This window comes from Geotrypetes seraphini, chromosome 10, assembly GCF_902459505.1.
Source record: "Geotrypetes seraphini chromosome 10, aGeoSer1.1, whole genome shotgun sequence".
Lineage (NCBI taxonomy): Eukaryota > Metazoa > Chordata > Amphibia > Gymnophiona > Dermophiidae > Geotrypetes > Geotrypetes seraphini.
In genome coordinates, this window is record NC_047093.1 from 97,880,815 (window position 1) to 97,908,045 (window position 27,231).

The window sequence follows — 27,231 nt, forward strand, 5'->3', positions numbered from 1 at the left end:
CCCTAAGGGGTTTGAGAAGGCGCAACTCTCCCACCAATCTCTACTGGTGGAGTCTGCCCTTAAGAAAACACAGCCCTCCCGGGTTTCTGCGGCGGTTCCACCCGGCAGGGAGGGGCGGACCCTGGACAAGTTTGGCCGTCGCCTCTATACTAATTCCCTGATGGCCACCAGGGTACTAAATTATGCCTTCACCTTCTCCTCATATCTGCGTGGCATGGTGAAGGACCTTCCTCAATATCGAGACTCCCTACCGGACTCCCAAAGAGCAGGATTCGATAAGTTTATGTCTAACCTGTCTCAATTGCGGTTGTACCTCTTCCATGCGGTGTACGATGCATTTGAGCTGGTTTCGAGGGTGTCGGCTTTCGCAGTGGCCATGCGCCGTCTGGCCTGGCTTCGCACCCTCGATATGGACCCAAACCTGCAGGAACGTCTTGCAGACTTGCCTTGTGTGGGGTCCGAGTTATTTGACGAGTCCTTGGATGCGGCGACCAAACGGTTGTCGGAACAGGAGCGCTCGTTAGCCTCCCTGGTCCACCCCAAGCCTAGGCCCCCGCCGCAGAAACCCTTCCGTCCTCCGCCGCACCGATATCCTCAGAAGTCTACCCCGGCTTTTTCTAGGCCACCGCCGAGACGTCCATCTCAGCGAGGCAGAGGGGGACAATCCCAAGCCCCGGCGCAGGGTCCTTCCAAACCCGCGCCCTCCTTTTGACGGGCTGAGCGGAAGGGGCTGGTTCCCCTCCGCGATTTCACAGGAACCCCTTCCCATAGGGGGGCGTCTTCGGTCCTTCTATGTGGCCTGGACCGAGATAACATCAGACGCTTGGGTGCTCCGGACCGTCTCCGAGGGCTACTTGCTCAACTTTGTGTCCGCGCCACCGGATCAACCCCCGGGGGCTACCTCTTCCAACCGAGCACAACTTCCTATCCTTCTGGCCGAAGCCAGGGCTCTGTTGAAGCTTCGGGCGGTGGAACCGGTCCCCAAAAATCAACTGGGGAAGGGGTTTTACTCCCGTTACTTTTTAGTCCCAAAAAAGACCGGGGACTTACGCCCCATTCTGGATCTCAGGAAGCTCAACAAATTCCTGGTCCGGGAGAAGTTTCGAATGCTGTCTCTCCCGATCTTGTATCCTCTTTTGGAGGAAGGGGACTGGATGTGCTCCCTCGACCTGAAGGAAGCGTACACCCATGTTCCGGTGCACCCCGCCTACCGGAGGTTTTTACGGTTCCAGGTGGGAGATCTGCACCTTCAGTACAGGGTCCTGCCCTTCGGCCTGGCCTCGTCTCCTCGAGTCTTCACGAAGTGCATGGTTGTGGTCGCAGCAGCCCTGAGATCTCGTGGGCTGCATGTATTCCCGTACCTGGACGATTGGCTCATCAAGGCCCCGACCAGGGAGGGGGTTATCTCAGCGACCCGACAGTCTATCGTCTGCCTGCAGAGACTCGGGTTCGAGATAAATTTTCCCAAATCACAGTTATCCCCGGCCCAGTCTCTTCAATTTATAGGCGCAGTGCTGGACACGGTGCGCCTGCGCTCGTACCTTCCGCCTCCGCGGTTGGAAGCCTTGGTGCGGTTGGGCCGTCTGATCTCTCAACAATCGGTGGTCTCGGCCCAGCGCATGATGATGCTGCTGGGCCACATGGCATCGACGGTCCACGTCACTCCGTTCGCCAGGCTGCACATGAGGATTGCTCAGTGGACCCTAGCTTCTCAGTGGCGTCAGGATCGCGATCCGGTGTCTCGTCTCGTTGCGGTGACTCCTCCTTTGCGGAGATCGCTGCGTTGGTGGACCAACTCTTCCAATCTGTCAGGGGGTTTACTGTTTCTCACCCCTCCCTTTCGCAAGGTTCTGACCACAGACTCCTCGGAGTACGCGTGGGGAGCCCACCTCGACAGTCTTCGAACGCAGGGCCTATGGTCTGCCGAAGACCGTCGCTGTCACATCAACGTGCTGGAACTTCGTGCCATCTTTCTGGCAGTTCGTGCATTCGACCACGTACTGCAAGATCGGGTAGTCCTCGTTCGGACGGACAACCAAGTAGCGATGTACTATGTGAACAAGCAAGGTGGGACGGGGTCTTGGCCCCTCTGCTCGGAGGCGCTTCGTCTTTGGGAATGGGCGGTCTCCCGGAACATCTTCCTTCGGGCGGTCTACATCCAGGGAGAACTGAACTGTCTGGCGGACAAACTCAGTCGGCTTCTGCAGCCGCACGAGTGGTCACTAAACGCCGGAGTCCTGCGCGAGGTTTTCGATCGCTGGGGAACGCCGCAGGTGGATCTGTTTGCCTCTCTGGAAAACCGCAAACTGCCCCTGTATTGTTCTCGGATGTACTCCCGGGACCGTCTGGAAGCAGATGCTTTCCTTCTCGATTGGGAAGGGAAGTTCCTGTATGCGTTTCCTCCCTTTCCGCTGATCATGAGAACGTTAGTGCGTCTCAAATCGTCCGCGGCCACTATGATTCTCATTGCGCCTCGGTGGCCGCGTCAGCATTGGTTCTCCCTGCTGCTGCAGCTCAGTGCCAGGGATCCTCTACTTCTGCCTGTGTTTCCTTCTCTGCTGTCTCAGAGTCAAGGGTCAATGTTACATCCCAATCTTCAGTCATTACACCTGACAGCTTGGTTTCTTGCTCCTTAACTTCGCCTGGTCTGTCTCAATCTGTGAAGGAGGTATTGGAAGCCTCCCGCAAGATTTCTACCAGGCTTTGTTATTCACAGAAATTGACCAGGTTTTCCACCTGGTGTTCTTCTTTTCACCTGGATCCTGTTTCGGTTCCGGTGTCCTCGGTCCTGGAATACTTATGGCACCTGTCGCACTCTGGTCTGAAAACCACCTCTGTGCGTGTTCATCTTAGTGCCATTTCGGCTTTCCATCATCACCTGGATGGACGTGCTCTTTCGCTCCATCCTTTGGTGACACGTTTCATGAAAGGGCTACTCAGGGTTTGTCCCCCTCTTAAGCCTCCTCCTGTCGTGTGGGATTTGAATGTGGTTTTGGCTCAATTGATGAAACCTCCCTTTGAGCCACTCGACAGGTCTCTGTTGAAATTTCTGACTTGGAAGGTGATTTTTCTGATTGCTCTCACATCCGCTAGAAGGATTGGAGAGTTGCAAGCTTTGGTTGCGGACCCTCCCTTTACTGTATTCCATCATGATAAGGTGGTTCTCCGCACGCATCCGAAATTTTTGCCCAAGGTGGTGTCTGATTTTCATCTCAATCAGTCCATTGTCCTTCCTGTGTTCTTTCCAAAACCCCACTCCCATCCTGGCGAGACGGCGCTTCACACACTTGACTGTAAGAGGGCGTTAGCATATTACCTTCAACGCACCAGGTCTCATAGGAAAGTTCCTCAATTGTTTTTGTCCTTTGATCCTAATCGATTAGGGCATCCTGTTTCCAAGCGCACTCTGTCTAACTGGTTGGCTGCTTGTATTTCCTTTTGCTATGCTCAGGCTGGTCTTCCGCCCCCAGGTCGAGTCACGGGGCATAAGGTCAGAGCGATGGCAGCCTCTGTAGCTTTCCTCCGTTCTACACCTGTGGAGGACATATGCAAGGCGGCCACTTGGTCTTCAGTTCATACATTCACTTCCCACTACTGTCTGGACACATTGTCCAGAAGCGATGGCCGGTTTGGCCAGTCGGTATTGCGTAATTTGTTTTCCTAAATTGCCATCCTCCCACCTGCCCTTTTTTGGTTAGCTTGGAGGTCACCCACATGTGAGAATATCATGCCTGCTTGTCCTGGGATAAAGCACAGTTACTTACCGTAACAGGTGTTATCCAGGGACAGCAGGCATATATTCTCACAACCCGCCCGCCTCCCCGGGGATGGCTTCTTTGCTAGTTATGGAACTGAGGACCACGAGGTGAGATGCGCCCTCTAGTGGGCGAGAAGGCATGCACATGCGTGGTGCAGTGTGCAAACTTGAAACTTCAATCAAGTTTGCTTGAAAAGCTGTCCGCGCTGGGGCTCCGTAGATGACGTCACCCACATGTGAGAATATATGCCTGCTGTCCCTGGATAACACCTGTTACGGTAAGTAACTGTGCTTTTTCGTATGTACAATGAAGCTAAACCTGAAAGTACATTTGACAGAAGCATCCTCCATTCACAGGTGCTTTTAAAAATGAAAATATTCCTCCCTCCACCATTTTTGGAAGTCACTTGGGTACCTGGTAAATATCTAACTTATTTTCAGTTTGTAACAATGGGTTGATATAAAGTTAATAAATAATAATTTTCACAGGTTGTGCAGTAATGCCGCATACATCCTGGGCACCATAGCTGAAAATGAGATGGGGGCTTCATGCTTGATGGTGTTGGCAGAGAGGCAGAATGTGGAAGACTGGCATTTCCTGGACATACTGGCAGCCATGCTGAAGTGGGATGACTCAGAAGCTGTGATGAATGCTGCAGGGACCCTAGGCACTTTGGTAAGATTTTCTCATTCTCATAGGGATGTCTTGTTCTATCAAAAAGGCAATTTATGCCCATTTAAAACTTAGAAAACAAAAAAAAACTCTGTGGAGTGACAATGTTCCCAAATGGACTTTATTTGAAAGTATCAAAGTTCCAAAGGTACACTAAAATCATCCACATAAAATAATTCCATCCACATAAAAGTAAATCATCCACATAAGAGCCTTAAAGGACCTAGTCCGTTAGGGATACAGAACCCAACACGGTCCGCGTTTCAACAAAAAGTCTTCTTCAGGGGTCCCTGGGGGTCCAATGCAAGCAGTGTCTCACTTCCGGTTCACCACACAATTGGACCCCTAGGGACCCCTGAAGAAGACTTTTTGTCGAAACGCGGACCGTGTTGGGTCCTGTATCCCTAGCGCAGTGTTTTTCAACCGCTGTGTGCCGCGAGATGTTGCCTGGTGTGCCGCAGGGCCGCCATCAGGGCAGTACTACCAGTCCTCCATTCAGGGGCCCGGAGCTGACAGGGGGCCCGAGGCAGGGGCGCCAGTAGCTCGCCAAGGCAAAGTGAGTCGATCACCCAGGACTCACTTTGTCTTGGCGATCTAATCTATCGAGCCGATAAGTCTTCTTCTCCCCGACGTCAATTCTGCAGTCGGAGAGGAAGTTCGGGCCAGCCAATCGCTGCCTGGCTGGGCGGAACTTCCTCTCCGATTGCAGAATTGACGTCAGGGAGAGCATGCGTCGGCGTCGGCTTTGGGGCCTGTTATCCATTGGTGGGTCCTGTTCCCCGATGGCAGCGGCAGTGGCAGTGGCTTGGGGAACGGCAGGGAGAAAGAAAGAAAGGGGGCAGGCAGGGAAACAGAAGGAAAGAAGAGAAACAGAAAAAAAGAAAGAAAGGTCAGGGAGAGAGGAAGAAAAAGTTGGGGGAGGGAATGAGGTGTGGAGGAGAGAAAGCATACAGGCTGATAGAAGGGAAGAAAGATTGGATGCACAGTCAGAAGAAGAAAGTGCAACCAGAAATCACCAGACAAGGTAGGAAAAATGATTTTATTTTAAATTTAGCAAAGTGGAGGCAGTATTACCACAGTTTTCAAAGGAATTTGCCCAAATAACTTAATAGTTAACTGGGTAAATTCCCAGAGATGAAAACTTCCCTTCACTTACTATGCACAGTTCTGAATTTATATCTGCTGTCTATATTTTACAATATGGTCACCTTTTACTAAACCGCAATAGTGGTTTTTAGCGCAGGGAGCCTATGAGCGTCAAGAGCAGCGCTGGGCATTCAGCACAGCTCCCTGCGCTAAAAACTGCTATTGTGGTTTAATAAAAAGGATGGAGGGTATATTTGTCTATTTTTGTATGCTATAAAAACCAAATACAGAGAGAGACTGAGAGCTGTTGACGAAGAGCTACGTGTGTGTCTTTCTTCGATTCCAGCCAGAATATCAGCTTTGTGTTCAGCCAAACAGGCCCAGGTTTCGCACTGAATAAAGTATTTTATAATTTTTCACTATTCTGTTTACTTAATATTTCATAATAAAGTAATTATAAAATACTTTCTTTGTGTTTATTTGATTCCTATTCAAGAGAATTACTTTATATATAGTCAATATAGGCACAGAGTTAAATTTTTTAACATTTTCTAATGGTGGTGTGCCTCGTGATTTTTTTCATTAAACAAGTGTGCCTTTGCCCAAAAAAGGTTGAAAAACACTGCCCTAGCGGACTAGGTCCTTTAAGGCTCTTATGTGGATGATTTACAGTGGTACCTTGGATTATGAGCATAATCCGTTCCAGGAGCATGCTCGTAATCCAAAATGCTCGTTCGAGTTTCCCCATAGGAAATAATGGAAACTCGCTTTGATAGGTTTCCACCCCCCCGAGGCCAGCAGTGCTGCTCCCCCCCTCCCACGAGAACCGGCATTGCTCCTCCCAAATGCCCCCCCCCCCCCGCGAACCGGCACCCTCCCCCCCGCGATCCGCACCCCCCTCGCCGCCATCGGGCACCCCCCGCCACGACCTGAGGTCCCCCCAACCCACCCGAACCCTCTTCTTACTTTGCTGTAGCCTCCGCAGCAGCACCAGCACCAGCATGTCCTGTGCGTGGTGCCGGTGCCTGAAGATCTGCTTCCTGTGCTGGGCCTTGAGAGTTCACGTTCACGAGGGTGCCGGTTTGCAGGGGGGGGGGTGCTCGCAAATCGAAGCGCGCTCGGTTTCCGAGGTGCCGATTTTGCAAATGTTTTGCTCGTCTTGCAAAACACTCGCAAACCGGTGCACTCGTAAACCGAGGTACCACTGTACTTTTATGTGGATGGAATTATTTTATGTGGATGATTTTAGTGTACCTTTGGAACTTTGATACTTTCAAATAAAGTCCATTTGGGAACATCGTCACTCCACAGAGTTTTTTTGGTTTTCTCTTGATTTTCTTCTTTGTGGATATTTTGGGGTCAATTCCTTTTGTTTTTTCCATGTAAAACTGAACCATAACTCAGGAAGAGTCTAGCTACATCTGTGCTAGTGACATTTATGTTCATTTAAGTAAAAGTGGATATTATTTGGAGGGAGAAGAGGATCCTAGGCTTTGGCAAACTAAATTGTTTTGTTTTGACATTTTTGGTTTTCATGCTTACACCAAAGAGGTAGATGACAACATGAGGACTTTCACCCCTTTGCTCAGATGTTTATCTGTGACCTACTGTATATATATATATATACATATTTATTTACTTATTTATTGGGATTTACTAACTGTCTATATGAAGAGATTCACCCAAGGCTTCATCTAAGGCAAGGCAGATGATGGGTTGTATAAATAGAGGTTTCGTCAGCCGGAAGCCTGAAGTCATTATGTCATTGTACAGAACCTTGGTGAGACCTCATCTGGAATACTGTGTACAATTCTGGAGGCCACACTACTGTAAAGATGTGCTCAGAGTTGAGTAGGTTCAGCGGATGGCCACCAGGATGATCCTTGGGCTCAAGGGTCTCTCGTACGAAGAGAGACTGGACAAATTGCAGCTCTACACTCTCGAGGAACGTAGGGAGAGGGGAGACATGATCGAGACATTCAAATACATCACAGGAAGTATTGAGGTGGAAGATGATATTTTCTTTCTCAAAGGACCCTCGACCACAAGAGGGCATCTGCTCAAACTCAGGGGTGGGAAATTTCATGGAGACATCAGGAAGTATTTCTTCACGGAAAGAGTGGTTGATCATTGGAACAGGCTTCCGGTGCAGGTGATCGAGGCCAGCAGCGTGCCAGAATAAATGAGATAAGAATAAATGGGATACCTATGTGGGATCCCTGCGAGGGCCCGAGTTAAGGAATTGGGCCACTAGGGCACAGACTTAAGAGGATGGGACAGTAGAGTGGGCAGACTTGATGGGCTATAGCCCTTTTCTGCCATTATCTTTCTATGTTTCTAGGACTATAAGCCAGATTCACTAAACGCACTGATCGTGTCCCGATCATGTTCTGACCAGTTTGCTATCGTTCCCCAACCTGATTCACTAACCTTCTGGCCGATCAATCTCCTACCCGATCTGATCCGCCCAGGCAAATGAGGGGAAATAGCATGCAAAAGTAGGAAGGCAGCGATTCACTAAACAGAAGGAACACTGATTGGGTTTGCCGATCAGAAAAGAAGCGACTTCTGAAGACCAGTTCCTACTATCCTTGCCGACTCTCCTACCCAATTAGTATCGAGGTTACAACACCATATGAAACCACCATTAAAATTAAATATAAAACTGTAATATTTGCACTTAATAATTCATTCTTGTTTTATATTCTGCCCAAGGATCTCATTGTTTGCGCACACAAATTTTAAAATGAGGTGCACAAGACATAAAGGTATGTAAAATTTGTGGATGAGTCCACATCAAATAATGATGGGATCCTTGTTCGCACTGTCCCACACTGAACCACAACTTGAGGCTCGTTACTCTGTGTACACCGCTGATAGTGTTGAAGAGAAGAGAAAAAAAACAAACAAGTTGGTAAGGCTGGCAATCCCAAAAAATAAGTAAATAAAACAAGTGAAGTTAAAGAGCGCTACATACCTTGATGTACAGCTTCTCCATGTCCAGTAGCCGGCATGGTTTGTTGTCCTAGCGTGGAATTAGCCTGTCCTGCAACAAGTAAATTAAAATAAATAAATAAATTTTAGCCAGGCACTGGCAAACCCTTCCAGATACAAGATAGGTCAAATACAAAGCAAACCAAGAAACTACAGACTTACCAGCGTGTGATGGAGAACATTTGCAGGAGACATTTGCATTGGACGCCAAGAAACATTTGCACTGGACGCCAAGAAGCACTGGTATCTTGTACACCTGGAAAGGAGAAATTACAATGATGGATGGTGTACACATATGCTGAAGGAGGGTAGGGGGTTGGACATCTCGCACATGGAGGATACTTACCATGTATGATAGGGCTTGAAGATACTGGATGTGCCATAGTGGGTGCCGCAGGGGTCGCAGAACTATACACATAGTTGAAACCTGTGGAGATAAAGCAGTGGACAGATTGTTATCATAGCCTGAGCCCTGAGCTAAATATGAAACATACAGTATACATAACTATACCAATGCAATTACCTACCAACGGAACCTTTTGGAGTACACTTCTGGGCAGCAGTATGTTCTGCAGCGCCTCACCCTGTGTAAGGATCGCCTTCATCATCACCTGGTTTTGCCTCTGGAGATCCATAATAACCTTATTCTGTTGCTGGATCTGCCTCTGGAGATCCATCATAGCAGAATTGTGTTTCTACCTCTTGAGATCAATCGTAGCATTATTCTGTGTACGCTTCTCCTCGCTGTGTGTCCGCATCACTGTGATCATGTTCTCAAAATTATGAGACATTACACTAGGAAGGCCCTGTGCACCATCACCAATGTTTCTCAGTAGGTTGTGCGAGTCATTGTTCCATTTCTCCTGCTCAGCCAGAGCTGACTGCAGAATATCCAGACGTGTGACCTGATCAACATGCCCTCGAGCTCGCCTGTCCCCTCGGACCAGCCTCTCCCTCGATGGGACCCCCGGCTCTGAAGGTCAAGGAAAGACTAGGCTCGATATCTGTGTCAACAATGTCTCCTCCACTCTCTCGTCTTCTACGACATCTTGTATTGTTGGTAGAATTGAGAATCATCCACAGGGTAGGACAATGGAAGACGTTCTAAAAATGAACAAAATTAAGTTTAAAAAATAAAAATTAGTATTCACCCTCCACTCACACCATGCATACTACATGCAAACAACTCACCTTCCTCTGTATAAAGTTCAGGTGACACACAAGAAAATAATGGTCCCTAGAGCAGATCCTTTTGAATTAAAGCCACACCCAATCTCCCCTCCTGTGTATGCTCTGAAGAAAGAAACACAAACTAGTTATTTTACATAACAGACATTAATATGTACAAGAAAACATCCCACCCTCCTGAAATTCCAACTCACCATCTTCTGCATTCATAAGCGTTGTAGGTGCATCTTGTTCAACCTTACATGATCTTCTTTGTGGATTTTGCTCACCAGGTTCTGTACCCATGGCCAATGCTGATGTGTCTAATGCGCCTTGAACCCCTGCCTGGCCATTAGACACTACGGCATGTGTTTCCACTGGAAGATCAAACACAAATCAGTTGGAACAACAGCATACAAGATAGAACGTAGAACAGTGAACTAAAATACAACAAAGACACCCAACTCACCATTTTCTTCATCGCTGGGCAGCACAGATGTGTCCATACCACGTGGGACACCCACTATCTGCTTATGACGTAGGGTTCGAAGCACACGCCGCTCCAGGTCAGTCAGCTGTACAGCACACGGAGGACCATTCCCAATACCCTTTCCATGCCTATATATCTTGCTAGACTTGGCCTTTACCATGCCACGGATGTCCTGCCAATAGTGCTTGCATTGCAGGACAGTGTGTTTGCTAATAGCAAGAGCGCTGACATCAGAAGCAATTTTTGCCCAAATAGATAGTTTCTGCTCAAAGGAAAGCCTTGTGTTCTGGAAAAGATCTTTGAACTTTTCAACCACACCACCTACAAGAACCTCAAGCTCTTCCTCTATGAATCTGGGTGTTCGGACCTTGGTGTTCAACACTCTCTGTGCCTCCATATGTCCTGGGATTGAAAAGAACAGCCAGGTTATAATAACCAACTCCCCCTAGCCGAGAGTACTCTCAGAATCGATTGAACCTACGTGTCTCGTGACCATGGGTCTCCTCACACCCTCCCCCTTAACCGAGAACAAACAGTGTACAATCATCCCCTTTAATAGTTTAGAAACAGAAAATATCAGCATGTCTTCAACTTACCAAAAACAGATTATAAAATTGAGAGAGTGAAAAGTTGCAAAGCTGCTTCGAACCACGCTTTTACTCCACGCTGTCCAAGAATTTGAGATCGCTCCTTAAAATCCTCCGAACTCGAAGAACTTGAAGAACTCCTCCACCAGCTCTGGTCACAGCATCAACAGCTTGCTCCAAAACCTCCAAAGAGATCGCTCCTTACAACCTCCAAAAGCTCCGGCAACATCTTGCAACAAAACCTCCAAAGAGAAGAGATATCTCTCTTCTGCAGTTGTTTATATTGCATTTTATACAACATCAATGCTTTGCTGGCGGTGCCTTCGACAACCGCCAATGATGTCCATGAATAAACCTCACCCACTAACTACATAGTAAAGGACGAAGAGCTAGCACATGTGTAAATTGAGTCAATAACCAAGAAGTTATTCTGCACATGCGTTTCGATCGCTCTTACAGTGATCTGTGCAATCGCTTGTGGGTGTGCGTCCGATCAGATCATTTACATGTAGAATCTGTAGTGAATCAGTCGCTCGGCAAGACTCAGACATGGATCATCCATGGATCACCCAGATCAGTGAGTTTAGTGCAGAGGTGGGCAACTCTAGTCATCGAGGGCCAGAATCCAGTCAGGTTTTCAGGAATTCCCCAATGAATATGCATGAGATTTATTTGCATGCACTGCTTTCAATGCATATTCATTGGGAAAATCCTGAAAACCCGACTGGATTCTGGTCCTCGAGGACTGGAGTTGCCCACCCCTGGTTTAATGAATCTAGCCCCAAGTGCCTAAGTATACTTGCAGATTAAGTGGATATTTTTCAATACTGCTTTTCTTCTTATACAATTGATTTATGTGTAAAATGGCTTTGAAAAGTGTTCTCCCCATGTATTTAAGGAATACTCTAAATCAGTGGTTCCCAACTCTGTCCTGGAGGACCACCAGGCCAGTTGGGTTTTCAGAATAGCCCTAATGAATATGCATGGAGCAGATTTGTATGCATAGCACCTCTGTTATATGCAGATCTCTCTCATGCATATTCATTAGGGCTATCCTGAAAACCCGACTGGCCTGGTGGTCCTCCAGGACAGGGTTGGGAACCACTGCTCTAAATAGATTGCTATGCTGACAGCCAAAACTCAAATAGTATAGGCCAGGGCAGGCTATAACCAAGCAAACATGGTTCCAACAAAACTCTGTTTATAAGAATAACAGTATTCAGAGAATCCAGTACATAGAAGGTTTCATAGTAAATATTCTTCAATCATTTTTCACAGATGCACTTTCCTACATGGTATCAGTATCCCTTTGTCACTATTCTCTCACTCCTGCAACAAGAAGGAGATATTTCTCCATCTGTATTTTCCATAAAGCAATGCCGTTCTCTCAGGCAGAGACAATTGCTGGTCGGCAATGGCTCCTGAATGACCCTCATGGAGATGAGATCATTGATGACATCACAGCCCTGCTGGACTCAGCTGATGAATGGACGGCCAGTAATGCTGCTTTGGTGCTGGCAAGGATTACCATGAGCCACGAAGGATGTGCAAAGCTCCTGGGGCACCCCAAATCTAGCAACACCCTGAGGAAACTTATAGCATCCCTAGGAGTGGATGAAGCAGGTAAGAAGAGCAGAAGGATTCTAGTATCATGAGAGGAGAAAAAAGGTATAACATAAAGGCAGATTGCTGGTGGAAAAAAAGGATTCTATCTAACTAACCCAAAGATTTCCATATTTAATCATTTATGAACTAAATGTTCTCATAAAACTTGCAATACTTTTTAATGAATAAACTTTCTACTTTTGAATATATGTAGAATCAGTTTCTATTTGGAAGAAACCCGCTACTATCTGATATAATCAGTATACAGTATAGTGATAAAAAACCTACAAACCCAGATCATCATGTATTCTTCATGAATAAGCACCTGTCTCTCCTCTTCTCCCATTCTCTATTTCAGTGAGGAACACCCTCATCTTCCCTGTCTTGTCAGCTTGCAACCTTGACTCATCTCTCTCCTTCTCTTCACATATCCAACAGACTGCCAAACCTGTTGTCTCTTTCTCTACAATTTCACTAAAATCAAACCTTTCTTTTCTGAGCGCTTTGCCAAGACACTCATCCATACACTCATCACCTCTCGCCTAGACTACTGCAACCTGCTTCTCACTGGCCTTTCCTACAAGTGTATTCATGCCACGACTGATCAGTATCTCTCCTCTCTCCTCACACTACCCCCGGGCACTCTGCTCAGTGGATGTCTCTCTTATCTGTATCCTTCTCCTCTACAGCCAACTCCAGACTCCATTCCTTCTACTTTTCTGTTCCGTATACCTGGAACAAACTGCCTAACTCAGTACGTCAAGCTCTGTCTCTGGCAGTATTCAAATCCTGACTCAAAGCCCACTTCTTTGAAGATGCCTTCAATTCCAAACTCAACCCACCTTCAGTAGCGAAGATATAGGATTCTGTACAGTTGCTGTTGCTTCCCATTAGTCATGAATCTGCAGAAAGGTGTCACTCCAAAACTCTGAACTCCTCCCCTTCTGCAGTGGAGAACAGCTCCCTCTTTAGTTTTTCCATCTGGAAGTGAAATTCTGAACTGCTATGCTTTTTTTTTTATTTTGGGATATTTTTGCCTTTGGTTTTTGAATTTTCAGTATGGCTTCAGTGCTTGGAGGTCCCCTTCTTAGGTTTACTCCGCCAGGAAAAAAAACGCAGTCCTGTGTGGGTGGACTGATGTCAATATTTAATATTATTTTCTGACATTGCTTTATCTGTTTGGCCATCTTATGATCATTAGAAATAGATATATTTAAGAGGGTTGAAAACCAAAAAACCTACAAATGAGATATTGTGAGGGTTTTTGACTGGAAGACCTCAAGTCTTCACAGCTATCTGGGTTTGGAAATCAACCTACCCAGACAACCACACGTGAACTATCATTGGTCTTAATTGCCTTTATTTTATTTAAACACTCTTTTTGATTAATCTTTTATTTTATCAAATTTCACAAGATCTCTAACAGCTGAGCAATAGCTTTCCAATTTAACCAAAAAATCGCCAGCATTATTGTCCCAGCAGTGCTTTACAAAGCTAAGTACCATGAGCTTTATTTGATAAGTAAGCCTGGACAAACAATTAGCGGTACTGTTTAGAGGGGTAGCTGACCGATTTTTTATCACTGCAGGTATTAAGTGAAATTTGATAAAATGAAAGAGTAATCAAAAAGAGTGTTTAAAGCTTAGAAGGATGTCTGGGTGCAAAGGAAGAGAAATGGACAGCAAGAAAAAGGAGGTGATAATGCCCTGTGGTGTAGTAAGGGGGGAGGGGCAGTCCGTGGCTATATGTCCAGATTTCCACGGAAAATCGGGGGTAGGGTTACCATATGGCTCTAGAAAATGGAGGGCGGATTGAAACATCTGGGTTTTACTTCCATTGCATTCAATGGAAGTAAAACCTGGATGTCTCAATCTGTCCTCCTTTTTCTGGAACACACAAAAAAAACAGAGAAGGCAACCTGCAGTGCGCAATGTCTTTATTGTAGTCAAGACATGTATGTGTTTCGGCCGTAAGGCCTGCCTCGGAAATCTAAAAACATATCAACTTAAAGACTAAATCCAGAAACAAAAGAAATTAAAATCAACAAAGTAACTGAAGTTTATAAATATAAACATTAAAAAATGGTCTTAAAAGGCATATAGTGATGTAAAATATGGAAACATAAGAACCATGTGAAACCGTGATATATAAAATCATTAAAAAAAAACCAAAACCAGAGTAACACACTCATATAATTAACAAGCATATAGTGACAGGATCTAAGCCTGATCATAACAGCCATATACCAATATTCACATGATATACTGATCCGGACGGCTTTTCAACATCGTCCAGGTTTTGAAATGCTATCCAGCTAGCAGCAACGTTGGGATGGCATCTGCGCACGTGCGGATCCAATGCGGTGATGTTGCGCACAAGCAATGTGGCGACATCGGGCACATGCGTGCGAGGTCATCACGTCACACCAGCGCATGCGCAGATGACCTTCTGACAAGCGACCAGGTTGAGGAGGGGCCACGGGTCTGAATTTTCATTCTCGAAAATCGGGTAACCCTAGATATGAAACTTTTCTTTTACAAATAATAATAATAATAACTTTATTTTGTATACCGCCATACCCAGAGAGTTCTAGGCGGTTCACAGCAGTTAATAAGATTACACACGAAAATAGCCTTGGAATTTACAATTTTTTTGGAGTGTACAAGTCATTGAAGTTAAACAGGAGTTTAAAATGCCATCAGTAGGAATATACAAGGAAATATACAAGGAGTATACAAGGAGTATGATATAAGGAATATACAAGGAATATGCGAGGAATATACAGGGAACATAGTACATGGAATATACAAGAGTGTACAATTTTTTTTTTTTTTTTTTATAGGGAAAAAAACATACCGGTCAGGGAGGATAGTTGGTTTGGAGGGAACCTTGGGGGGGAAGGTGGAGGTTTAAGTGTATTGAAGGGAGTAGAAGTCGCGAGTGGGAGTGTTAGAGATTCTGTCTGTGGAATAGGTAAGTTTTGAGTTTCTTTCTGAAGTCCAGGTAAGTGGGGGCGTCAAGTATAATTTGGGCAAGCCATGAGTTTAGTTTGGCCGCCTGGAAGGAGAAGGTTTTGTCAACGAATTGTTTGAGAGGACATAGTTTTAGGGAGGGGAAGGCGAATAGATGAATTCTGCGAGAGTTCTTACTGTTGTGGTTTAATTTAAAGTGGGGGATGAGGTAGCTTGGGGATAGACCAAACACTGTTTTGAAGCTGAGGCATGCAAACTTGAACAGTACTCTGGATTCAAATGGCAGCCAGTGCAGTTTATGGTAGAAAGGGGTGATATGTTCCCATTTGTTAAGGCCAAATATAAGGCGGACGGCAGTGTTTTGAATCAGTTTTAGTCTCCTGGTGGTTTTCTTCATGGCGCCTAGGTAAATGATGTTGCAATAAATCGAGGATGCTGAGAATGGAGGATTGTACTAGCAGTCGGAATGAGTTGTCATCAAAGTATTTTTTTATGGTGCGGAGTTTCCAGAGCGCCGAGAAACATTTCCTGACGGTAAGATCAGTGTGCTTTTCAAGGGAAAGGTGTTTGTCTAGGGTGACTCCTAGGATTTTTAGGGTTTGTTCTTGGGGGAAGTCCGATCCGTTCACTTGGATTGAGGTATTTTTGAGTTTGTCGTTGGGGGAGGCCAGGAAGAATTTAGTTTTGTCAGCGTTTAGTTTTAGTCTATAGGATAGCATCCAGAGTTCTATCTGCTTGATTATATGTGATATAGAGTCAAGCAGCTCTAGGGTGAAACTGGTTAGGGGGATGATTATTGTGATGTCGTCTGCGTAAATGAAGAATTTGAGCTTGAAGTTGTGCAGTAATGTCCACATGTTTATTCACACCTTCAAAAAAGTCAAGCAAATTGGTGAGACAAGATCTCCCTCGTGTTATACAATTTTATTTTTTATAATTGTTTCCACCATTTTGCCTGGTACTGAAATCAGGCTTACTAGTCTGTAATTTCATTTTTAAAAATCGGCATAACATTGGCCACCCTCCAATCTTCAGGTACTACAGATGATTTTAGCGACAGGTTACAGATCAGTAACAGCAGATCAGCAATTTCATGTTTGAGTTCTTTTAGTACCCTGGGATGTAAACCATCCGGTCCAGACGATTTATCACTTTTTAACTTGTCGATTTGGCTTAGTACATCTTCCAGATTCACTAAGTTTTCTTTCAGTTCCTCCACATTATCACCCTTGAAAACCATTTCCACTTCAGGTAGATCTCTTACATCTTCTTCCAATTTCAGTAGTCCTGGACTTTTTGCAAGAGGGACTTCAGAAGGAAGGGTCTGTAATTCAGATTGCAGGAAGTGCAGATAGCAGGCCTTTCCTATTTCCGATCTTGAGGGGAAAAAGGCTCTTTGGCCTCTCACCAGATGTTGCCCAGTTCATTAAAGGGGCTCTTTGGTTGTGCCCTCTAGTTCATCTCCCGTTCCCTTTCTGGAATTTTAACACCATATTGCAAGATCTCAGTAGAGCTCTATATAAGCCCTTACAGAAGACTTCCCTTCTGGATATTACGGTCAAGACGGTGTTTCTGCTAGCGATTATGTTGGTGAGATGAGTGTCTAGGTTACAAGTTCTGTCCTATAGGGAGCTGTTCCTTAAGATTACAGAAGCAGGGCTCTCCTTTCGCACGGTTCTGTCCTTCTAACCAAAAGTAGTCTCTGCTTTCCTCATCAATCAAGGAGTCTGTTTGCCTGCTTTTCACCCTAAGGGGTCTAAGAGAAAGGATAACACGTTGTATTTGCTGGATGTCAAGCGAGTGCTTCTCTAGTACCTCAAGGTTATCAGTGAGTTTCGTATATCGGATTACTTTTTCATTCTGACCAGTCAGACTAAGAAAGGGAAGCCAGCATCTAATGCCTCGATTTCCAAATGAATTAAAATGTCCATTACCTCTGCCTTTTGTGGGCTATGGTAAGTAGCTGTTGATTGCATTGAAATTACACTCCACCAGAGGAGTTGCTACCTCCTCCGGGTGAAGACTCGGGCGATTTTGCCGAAGGAACTCTGTAGAGCAGCTGCATGGTCTACTCTTCTTACCTTTACCAGGTTCTATAGAGTAGACCTAGCAGCCAGGAAAGATGCCGCTTTCGAGTTCTCTGTTTTGAAGACAGGCTCAGTGGACCCCCCCCCCCCCCCTGACTCAGGAGACTGCTTTGGTATGTCCCTACACTTCAGGACTACTAGACAGATTGCACTAGAAAGAAAGATTAGGTTCTTACCTCAATAATCTTTACTGTAGATGTATCTAGTAATTGGGCTACGCCTGTTCTACCTTGGGATCAGTCTGGCTTTAGAAATGTATCTGTCGCCTCAGATAAGCTGAAAACAACAACAACACACAAGAAAGTAAAGTCTGGTCTAAGTCACTGCTTGATAACAGGATATGCGAGTATCTCTGTACTCTATATACTGTAATTATTAGTGCGGGTTGCACATAGTTTTGGTACAGTAGAATCTCAGTTATCCAGAACACATGGGGATTGGTGGATGTCAGATAACTGTTTTTCTGGTGATTGAGAGTACTGTGTTAGAAACCTTGTCTAACACAGATCTCAATTGCTCCTCTCCCTCTCCCTCTCGCCCCGAAGCACCAGCATGTCAGCAATCCTGAGCTGCAAAGTCCCCCTCCCTCCCTCAAGCCCTGAAGCAGCAGAAGCAGGTGGCGGTCCTGAGCCACAAACACTCTCCCTCCCTCCCTTTCTTCCTTAACCAAAGCGGCAGCTGGTCAGCAGGAGGTAGCACTCAAAACAGGCTACTTGCGGCAAGCCCCAGCAGGACCTTTCCTCTGAGTCACTTCCAACACGTAGAGGAAAAACCCTACTGGGGCTGGCCATGAGCAGCCTTTTTGGAGCACTGCCTCCTTCTGACCATCTGCTGCATTGAGTATGGAAGGGAGCGAGCAAAGAGATTCTCGGCTCAGGACTGTCACCTGCTTCTGCTGCTTTGGGATTTGAGGGACTGGACTTTGCAACTCAGGACCACTGCTATGCTGGTGCTTCGGTTTAGGAGGGAGGTGGAGTTTGCAGCTCAAGACTGCCGCCATTTCTATTACTTCATGCTTAAGGGAGGGAGAGGGTTTGCGGCACAGGACTACTGCTGCTGGTGCTTTGGGGGATGTTTTGAAATTTTTTTTTCCCAGTGATTTTTTTTGTCTGTTAGGTAAGAGTGCCGGTTAACCGAGTACAGGGTAACTAAGATTCTATTGTATCTATTTTGATCAGTTAGTTGAATGTTATATTGTTCAGTGATATGTTTGTTACAGAGCAGACCAGAACTGTAGTGTTGAGGATTTTTCCCTGTGTCCCTCCTTCCAGTTATATCTGTCATTACAGTGCTCCTTGATTGCTTTGAGGGGCAGGAGTAGCTGCCTGGGAAGGAGGCAGAGTTCAAAGATGATTGACAACATTCTGCAAGCAACTTGCATGTTCAGATACATAACCCTAAGGTTCAGGACTACTAGACATATCTATAAGAAAGATTATCGAGGTAAGAACTTAATCTTTCTTTATTCTGTTGTGACTAACTTGCTTGGAAAATGCTCAGCAGAGGAGATCAGAAAGGCAATATATCAAGAATCTGCAAATAATAGCAATAATAATCTTATTTTTGTAAACGTGGCACTTTCCTCTGGAAGTTTTACCGAAGTTTCTAGTTTGGCAAAATGAATATATACGGTATGTAGCCCGGGTAACTGCCCATGCTCTTTTCCAGGACTGTAAATGATTTGCTAAAGGTTCAGCAAGACCATGCAAATGCTGAACTGCAGTGACAAGTTAGTTCAGTGATTCATTAGACAGCTGCTGCATAGAGGCCCCCCCCAAACCGCAGCGGTCGATTTCAGAGGCCAAATAAGGGGGAGTTTGTGACAGACATCAGACCAAGACATAAAATTAAATTGAATTAACTCCTTTCAAAAAGAGGAAAGATTCCTCGGAACTGTAAGAGGCCAGTGATTTCAGGAAAAAATGGGATTGCCAAGATCTACGCCCAGGTCTGGGATTTGGGATATCTAAAGCTGCCCTGGTTCCTTCTTTCTTGGGATCTGGGAGGCTGAATGTGAAGAGGGCCTACAATGATATCAGATCATGCCGCAGTGTGGACCACCCTGCAGGTTGGCATGCCGTCAGATAGCCCCAGGTGATGGACTTTTCCATTAGATCTCTATACAAACCCAGCTTTTGGGGAATACGAAGGAAATGGGCAGACTATAAACATTTTAATGCTCAGCATTCTCAGGATGACATTCTGTTCTTGGAAACTGCCAAGGTGGTCTTATGAGGGGACATAATAGCCTTTTCCAGTCATAAGAGAGAGATCAGGAAATTGTACATTTGGAGACACAACTTGTGCAGCTCCGCAGACAGTGTGGTCCGTTACCTACAGACTTATTGAGGACTCAATTTCTAGTCACTCAATCCACTCTTAATGATCTTATACACCAACATACAAAGAAATCCACATTGTATTATCAATAACAGCTTTATAAATATGGTCAAAAAAGTGGTAAGTTATTGACCCATTGGCTAAAGGCTGGGCAAAGATTCCCAAAAATACTACTCATGACAACTCCGGCAGATTCCCTAGTGCATACAGACATTGAAATAAATACAATTTTAGGGACTATTATATGGATCTCAATAAATTGGATTCTACACAGGATATACCTTATAGCTTGATAATGTGTATCTTCCCTGTTTGGGATTGGCTAAATTAAATCGTCCCGTTGATGCCAATGAAGTGCTATGGGCAGGTCCAGATGGTTTTAAAGCTGAGTTTTATAAATTGTTAAAAGATGACATTGCCCTGCCCCTGACAACACTGTTTAATAAGATCATACATACATAGGCCCTTCCATCCACTTTGGGGATCACTAACATCATTGTTTTCCTTGAACCCGGGAAGGACCCCTTGTATCCTTCCTTATATAGGCCCTTATTGCTTTGCAATGAATCCAAATTATTAGCAACTATTCTGGCCAATCACTTAGCTCAAGGTTCTCCCATCCTTGATCACAGAACCCCAAGTTGGGTTCATATGCAATTGTCATGTGGTCAAGAAAAGGAAAATTTTAGCTTCTCTGGAAATGGTTTATGCTAGAAAAGAAAAATCCTTGCTTATTAATTTTGGTGTTGAAAAAGTGTTTGATCGTGTCTGCTGGACTTTTTATTTAAAGTGCTGCCTTGATATGGTATGTCCAGCTTCTTTATTGAAGCCCTCTCGGCTTTGTATCATGCCCCACAGGCCTCAATCTGTGTTTTTCTGTTTTGTGGGTTTTTTTTAAATATATGTTTATTGAAAGTGAGAAAGGTCATAACTAGACAAAATACAATTTCAACAGCATAAAGCGCATAAAAGGTCCAAATATCAGTAAGAAACAACAAAGGCAACAATCCCACCAGCCAAACCCTTCCAGAAACCCAATCTTCTCCTTTCTTTATTTACTGTGGCACTAGGCAGGGTTGCCCTCTCTCTCCACTTCTGTTTGTACTTTTTCTTGATTCCTTCATTCGAGATATACTGGCAAACCCTGAAATTACTGGGATTCAGGTGCACTCAACCAGCTTCCTAATTTCAGCCTTTGCAGATGACCTCTTGGTCCATCTCTCTGCTCCGGAAATATCTCTCCCTGATCTCTTGGATTGTTTTAAAGAATATGGGGCCTTTTCGGGCTAAGTTGAATACAGAAAAATCTGAATGCTTACCATCTTAATTCCCAATGGCGACATACCTGGGTGGGAGACTTTCCCTTGCAATGGATGACAGAGGTTTTCAAAATATCTGGGTATTCAGCTCCAAATAGAACCAGCCCACCTGTAGCACTACTTAGTTACATGAAACAGAAATTAACAGTTTGGCAAACTTTACCATTGTCACTTTACGGCAGAATCAGTGTGTATTGTATAGGTTTTTTTCCATGTTGGTTATATGTCCTGCAAACTATTCCCATCAGGATATTGCAAAGAGATCTCCAAATATTGCAGCAACTGATTGGGAATTTTTGTTGATATGGAAAAAAAGCCTAAAACTCTTCTGATTTTCCTATATGGTACCTGGTCTATTGTGGGGTTATATTTGCCTAATATGAAGTATTACAATTTTGGATTGGGTCTTGACCATGAAGGATTTTACCGCATGGTCCATGGAAAAAAGAATTAAGCACATAAGCACATAAGCATGGCCTCTGCCGAGTCAGACCATAGGTCCATCACGCCCAGCAGTCCGCTCCCGCGGCGGCCCCCCAGGTCAATGACCTGTAGTGATCTATTACTCAAGAGCATTTTGTCTTGTATAGTAACCCTCTAATTGTACCCCTGGATTCCCTTACCTCTCAGGAATTCGTCCAATCCCTTTTTGAAACCTAAAACCGTACTCTGCTCAACCACCCCCTCTGGAAGCGCATTCCAGGTGTCCACCACCCTCTGGGTAAAGAAGAACTTCCTAGCATTTGTTCTAAAACTATCTCCCTTCAATTTTTTTGAGTGTCCTCTAGTTCTTGTTGCTCCCGCCAGTCTGAAAAATCTGTCTCTCTCTACCTTCACTATACCCTTCATGATCATAAGAACATAAGAACATAAGAACTGCCATCTCCGGATCAGACCCATGGTCCATCAAGTCCGGCGATCCGCACACGCGGAGGCCCAGTCAGGTATACACCTGATGTAGTTTTAGTCACCCATATCCCTCTATGCCTCTCATAAGGAGATGTGCATCTAATTTGCCTTTGAATCCCAGCACAGTGGATTCCTTGATAACCTCCTTTGGGAGAGCATTCCAGGCGTCTACCACTCGCTGCGTAAAACAGAACTTCCTGACATTTGTCCTGGACTTGTCCCCCCTTAGCTTCAAACCATGTCCTCTTGTCCGTGTCGTGTTGGACAATGTAAATAATTTATTTTCCTGCTCTATTTTATCGATGCCTTTCAGCATTTTGAACGTCTCGATCATGTCCCCTCGCAGCCTTCTCTTCTCAAGGGAGAACAGTCCTAGTTTCTTGAGTCGTTCCTCATATTCCAAGTTCTCCATACCTCTTATTAACTTCGTTGCTCGTCTCTGCACCCTCTCTAACAGTTTTATATCCTTCTTTAGGTTGGGAGACCAATGTTGGACACAGTATTCCAAGTGTGGTCTGACCATTGCTCTATAAAGCGGTATTATGACTTTCTCCGATCTACTCGTGATTCCTTTCTTTATCATGCCTAACATTCTGTTTGCTTTCTTTGCCGCTGCCGCGCATTGTGCCGACGGCTTCAGGGTCCTATCTATCAGTACACCCAGGTCCTTTTCTTGTTCGCTCTTACCCAGAGTTGCGCCTGACATTCTATACTCGTATTCCTTATTCTTACTACCTAAATGCATTACTTTGCATTTCTCCACGTTGAACTTCATCTGCCATTGATCTGCCCATTTCTCTAACTGATACAAGTCGCTCTGGAGTTCCTCGCTATCCTCCTGCGATCTGATTGCCCGGCATAGCTTTGTGTCGTCTGCAAACTTAATGATCTCACTGGATATTCCGTCTTCCAGGTCATTGATATAAATATTAAATAGGATCGGCCCAAGCACGGAGCCCTGGGGGACACCACTAGTCACTTTCTCCCAGTCTGAGAACTTTCCATTTATGCCTACTCTCTGCTTTCTGTTTTCCAACCATTTGCCTATCCACCTTTGTATATCTCCCTCTATTCCATGGCTTTGTAGTTTCCTGAGAAGCCTTTCATGTGGAACTTTGTCGAATGCTTTCTGGAAGTCCAAATATATTATGTCCACCGGCATTCCACTATCAATTTGCTTGTTCACGGTCTCAAAAAATTGAAGTAAATTCGTCAAACATGATTTCCCTTTCCTGAACCCATGTTGACTGGGTTTCATCAAGTCGTGTGTATCTAGGTGCCGGACTATGCTATCCTTGATCAGTGCTTCAACCATCTTTCCAGGGACAGACGTAAGACTCACAGGTCTGTAGTTGCCCGGTTCCCCTCTCGATCCTTTTTTGAAAATTGGCGTGACATTCGCTATCTTCCAGTCTTCTGGTATCTGTCCAGTTCTGATTGTCAGATTGGCAAGTTTCTGCAATAGCTCTCCGATTTCAACCTTCAATTCCTTTAAAACTCTCGGGTGAATTCCATCCGGTCCAGGGGATTTGTCACTTTTAAGTTTGTCGATCTGGTAGTATATCTGGTCCAACTCCACTTCAACTGTGGTGAGGCTGTCTTCTATTACTCCACTAAACACTTTCACTGCTTCTGGTATTTTAGCGGTATCCTCCTCCGTAAAGACGGACGCAAAGAAGGAATTTAGTTTGTCAGCAATTTGTTTATCTTCCTTGATGTACCCTTTCCTTCCCTGGTCGTCCAGGGGTCCCACCGCCTCTTTTGCGGGTTTTTTCCCTTTCACGTATCTAAAGAAGGGTTTGAAGTTTTTGGCTTCTTGCGCTATTTTTTCCTCATAGTCCTTTTTGGCATCCCTCACCGCCTTGTGACATTTCTTTTGATCATCTTTATGTATTTTCCATGCTTCGGTTGTTTTCATGTGTTTCCATTTTTTGAAAGAGTCCTTCTTTTCTTTTATGGCTACCCTCACCTGTCTGGTAAGCCATGCCGGTTCTCCCTTACCTTTTGTTCTCCCCTCTTTGGAGATCCTTGGAATGTGGAGATTTTGTGCTTCTGAGATAGTATTTTTCAGTAGGGACCATGCCTGGTCTACCGTTTCAAGTTTGTCCACCTTTTTCTTGAGTCGTTGTTTCACCATGGCTCTCATGCGATCGTATTTGCCCTTTTTAAAATTAAAGGTTTTGGTTAAGGTTTTGGCACGTTTTCTATTCCCGATGTCAAGCTTAAAGTTGATCACATTGTGATCGCTCGTCCCCAGCGGTACCGTAACTTCTACTTCTTTTGTCGGTCCCGTGAGGCCATTTAGTACCAAGTCCAGGGTGGCGTTGTCTCTTGTCGGCTCCTTTACCAATTGTTCCAGGAAGCAATCCCCTAGCACCTCCAAGAACTTGGCCTCCTTGCCGCAGTTGGAGGTTCCTAGTTTCCAGTCTATCCTCGGGAAATTGAAGTCTCCCAATATTATTATATTGCCCGTTTTGCTTTCTTGTTTGATTTCCTCTATCATTTCTGAGTCAGTTTCCTCCGCCTGTCCTGGGGGACGATAATAAAGGCCAATTTTCGTGTCTGCGCTGTTTTGGCCAGGAATCTTGACCCAGAGGGACTCTAGCTTCTCTTTTGTTTCCGTTGTAGCCACTTCAACAGATTTTATTCCTTCCTGAACATATAGGGCAATACCTCCACCCTTCTGCCCTACTCGATCTCTTCTATATAGTTTGTATCCCTGCAGTACGGTGTCCCATTTGTTTTCTTCATTCCACCATGTTTCTGTTATGCCAATGATATCCATGTTCTCATGTCTTGCTATCGTCTCTAGTTCTCCCATTTTGTTTCCTAGACTTCTAGCATTTGTATACATGCATTTAAGTTCCCTTCGTGTTACCTTTTTGGACTTTCTACTCTTGGTTGTCCTTACAGTTTCCTTTACGGTATCCTTTACTGCTCCTGTGTTATCTCCCATGTTTGTTGTGTGGTCATCCCCTCCTGTGTCTGGGTTGTCCTTTCCTGCTTGTTCTCCTTTGTTGGCTGTGAGGTTGACCTCTCTTGTGTATGAGTAGTAGTCCTTTGTTCCTACGTCAGGGCATCCTGTTGTCCGTACCATCGACCGGTCGTCGACTGTCGGCTTTCCCCTGTCCTTCAGTTTAAAGCCTTCTCTATTGCTTTCTTCATGTTGCCTGCCAAAACTCTTGCTCCTTCCTTGTTGAGGTGTAGTCCATCCCTTCTGTAGTACTTGCTTTTTCCCCAGAACGCCGTCCAGTTTCTCACGAAGTCGAAGCCCTCGTCTTCGCACCATCGTCTCATCCAGGCGTTGATCACTTGCAATTCCCCTTGTCTCTTTCCATCTGCTCTTGGTACAGGGAGGATTTCAGAGAAGGCCACCTTCACCTCCCTGATCTTCAGTTGTCTTCCGAGTGAGCGGAGCTGGCCCTTCATCTCTTCCCTGTCATACTTCCGCCCGCTCACATCATTTGTTCCCACGTGGATAAGCACAGCGGTGTCCACTCCCCTTGCGCCATCTATGATCCTGGAGATCCTGTTGGTCACATCCTTTACTCTTGCTCCAGGCAGACAGGTGACGACTCTGTCCTCTCTTCCTCCTGCGGTGTGGCTGTCCACGTGTCGTATGATGGAGTCGCCTACGATGATCCCCATCTTCTTTATTCGGGAGTTCCTTGGGGGGCGTAGGTCCACGTCCTTGGAGTAGGGCCAGTCATCTTCCTCCAATGCTACTCTTGAAATTGTTTCCTGTTCTTTGAGCGGGGGGACATCTTCCTGTGCTCTCATTTTTCCTCCTGGTGTGCGGTTGTCTCCTACCTCGTCTTCGTTTTCTTCTGTGTTTGCATGGGTGTCTTCTCTATTCACATGGGTTTCCTGAGTACAGTTTTCCAGCCCTGGGATCTCTACGTGGTGCTGATGGGCTTCCTCTATGAACATTTCTAGATCCTTGACCTCGTCGTTTGGGTTGTACTCCACTAGAATCTTCTCCTGTACTCGGATTCTGTCTTCTAGTTCCATCACTGTTCCCTCCAATAGTCTTACCTGACATTTCAAGCTATCCATCTCCATGCATCGATCGCAAATGTATGCCTGGATCCCCGAAGGAAGGTAGTCATACATATTGCAGTCGATACAGAAGACAGGAAAGCTCATCTTCTGACTTCCTTGGGCTTCCATTTCGTGCTTTACTCGTGGGTTGTCTGAGTGATTTGATGTGACCTACTTCTGCTCTTTTTCCTATTGATCCTACCTCCCCCTTACCTTCTGACTTCCTGACTGCAGGCTTCCTATCTTATAAGTTTCTATCATATCCCCTCTAAGTCTCCTCTTTTCTAGGGAAAAGAGCCCCAACTTCTCCAGCCTCTCAGCATACGAGAGGTTTTCCATGCCCTTTATCATTTTTGTCGCTCTTCTCTGGACCCTCTCGAGTATCGCCATATCTTTCTTTAGGTACAGCGACCAGTACTGGACGCAGTACTCCAGATGCGGTCGCACCATTGCCCTGTACAGCGGGAGGATAACTTCCTTGGTTCTGGTAGTGATACCTTTTTTGATAATGCCCAACATTCTGTTCGCCTTTTTTGAGGCCGCTGCGCATTGTGCTGCCGGTTTCATTGTTTTATCCACCAAAACCCCCAAGTCCTTTTCTAGGTTGCCCTTTCCCAATGTCATCCCCCCCATCATGTAGTCGTACATCAGGTTCCCTTTCCCTATGTGCATAACTTTACATTTCTCCACATTAAAACTCATCTGCCATTTATCTGCCCACTCACTCAGTTTGTCCAGATCCCTTTGGAGTTTTTTACATTCCTCTACAGATCTAACCTTACTGGAGAGCTTTGTGTCATCCGCAAATTTTATAACTTTGCACTTTGTCCCTGTTTCCAAGTCATTAATAAATATATTGAATAGCAGCGGTCCCAGCACTGACCCTTGTGGGACGCCACTTGTGACCCCTTTCCAGTCAGAATAGTGTCCCTTTACTCCTACCCTCTGTTTCCTGTTTGCCAACCAGTTTTTGATCCATCTGTGTATGTCCCCTTCCACCCCGTGGTTCCACAGTTTCCGTAGAAGGCGCTCATGAGGTACCTTGTCGAAGGCTTTCTGGAAGTCTAGGTATACTATATCTATGGGGTCACCTTTGTCCAAATGTCCGCTTATCCCCTCGAAGAAGTGCAGTAGGTTTGTTTGGCAGGATCTTCCAGTACAGAAACCATGCTGGCTTGTTCTCATCAGCTTATTTTTTTCTATG

The 27,231-nt window shown here is 45.4% G+C and overlaps 1 protein-coding gene across 1 annotated transcript in view; it reads left to right on the top strand.

The window, feature by feature from the left end:
• The window catches only part of LOC117368544, a 153,802-nt gene that overhangs the window by 28,027 nt on the left and 98,544 nt on the right, over window positions 1-27,231 (top strand). The window contains exons 2-3 of the mRNA XM_033962279.1: window positions 4,247-4,433; window positions 12,146-12,377. Coding sequence (XP_033818170.1) covers window positions 4,247-4,433; window positions 12,146-12,377 — 419 coding nt within the window. The remainder of the gene's footprint in view (window positions 1-4,246; window positions 4,434-12,145; window positions 12,378-27,231) is intronic.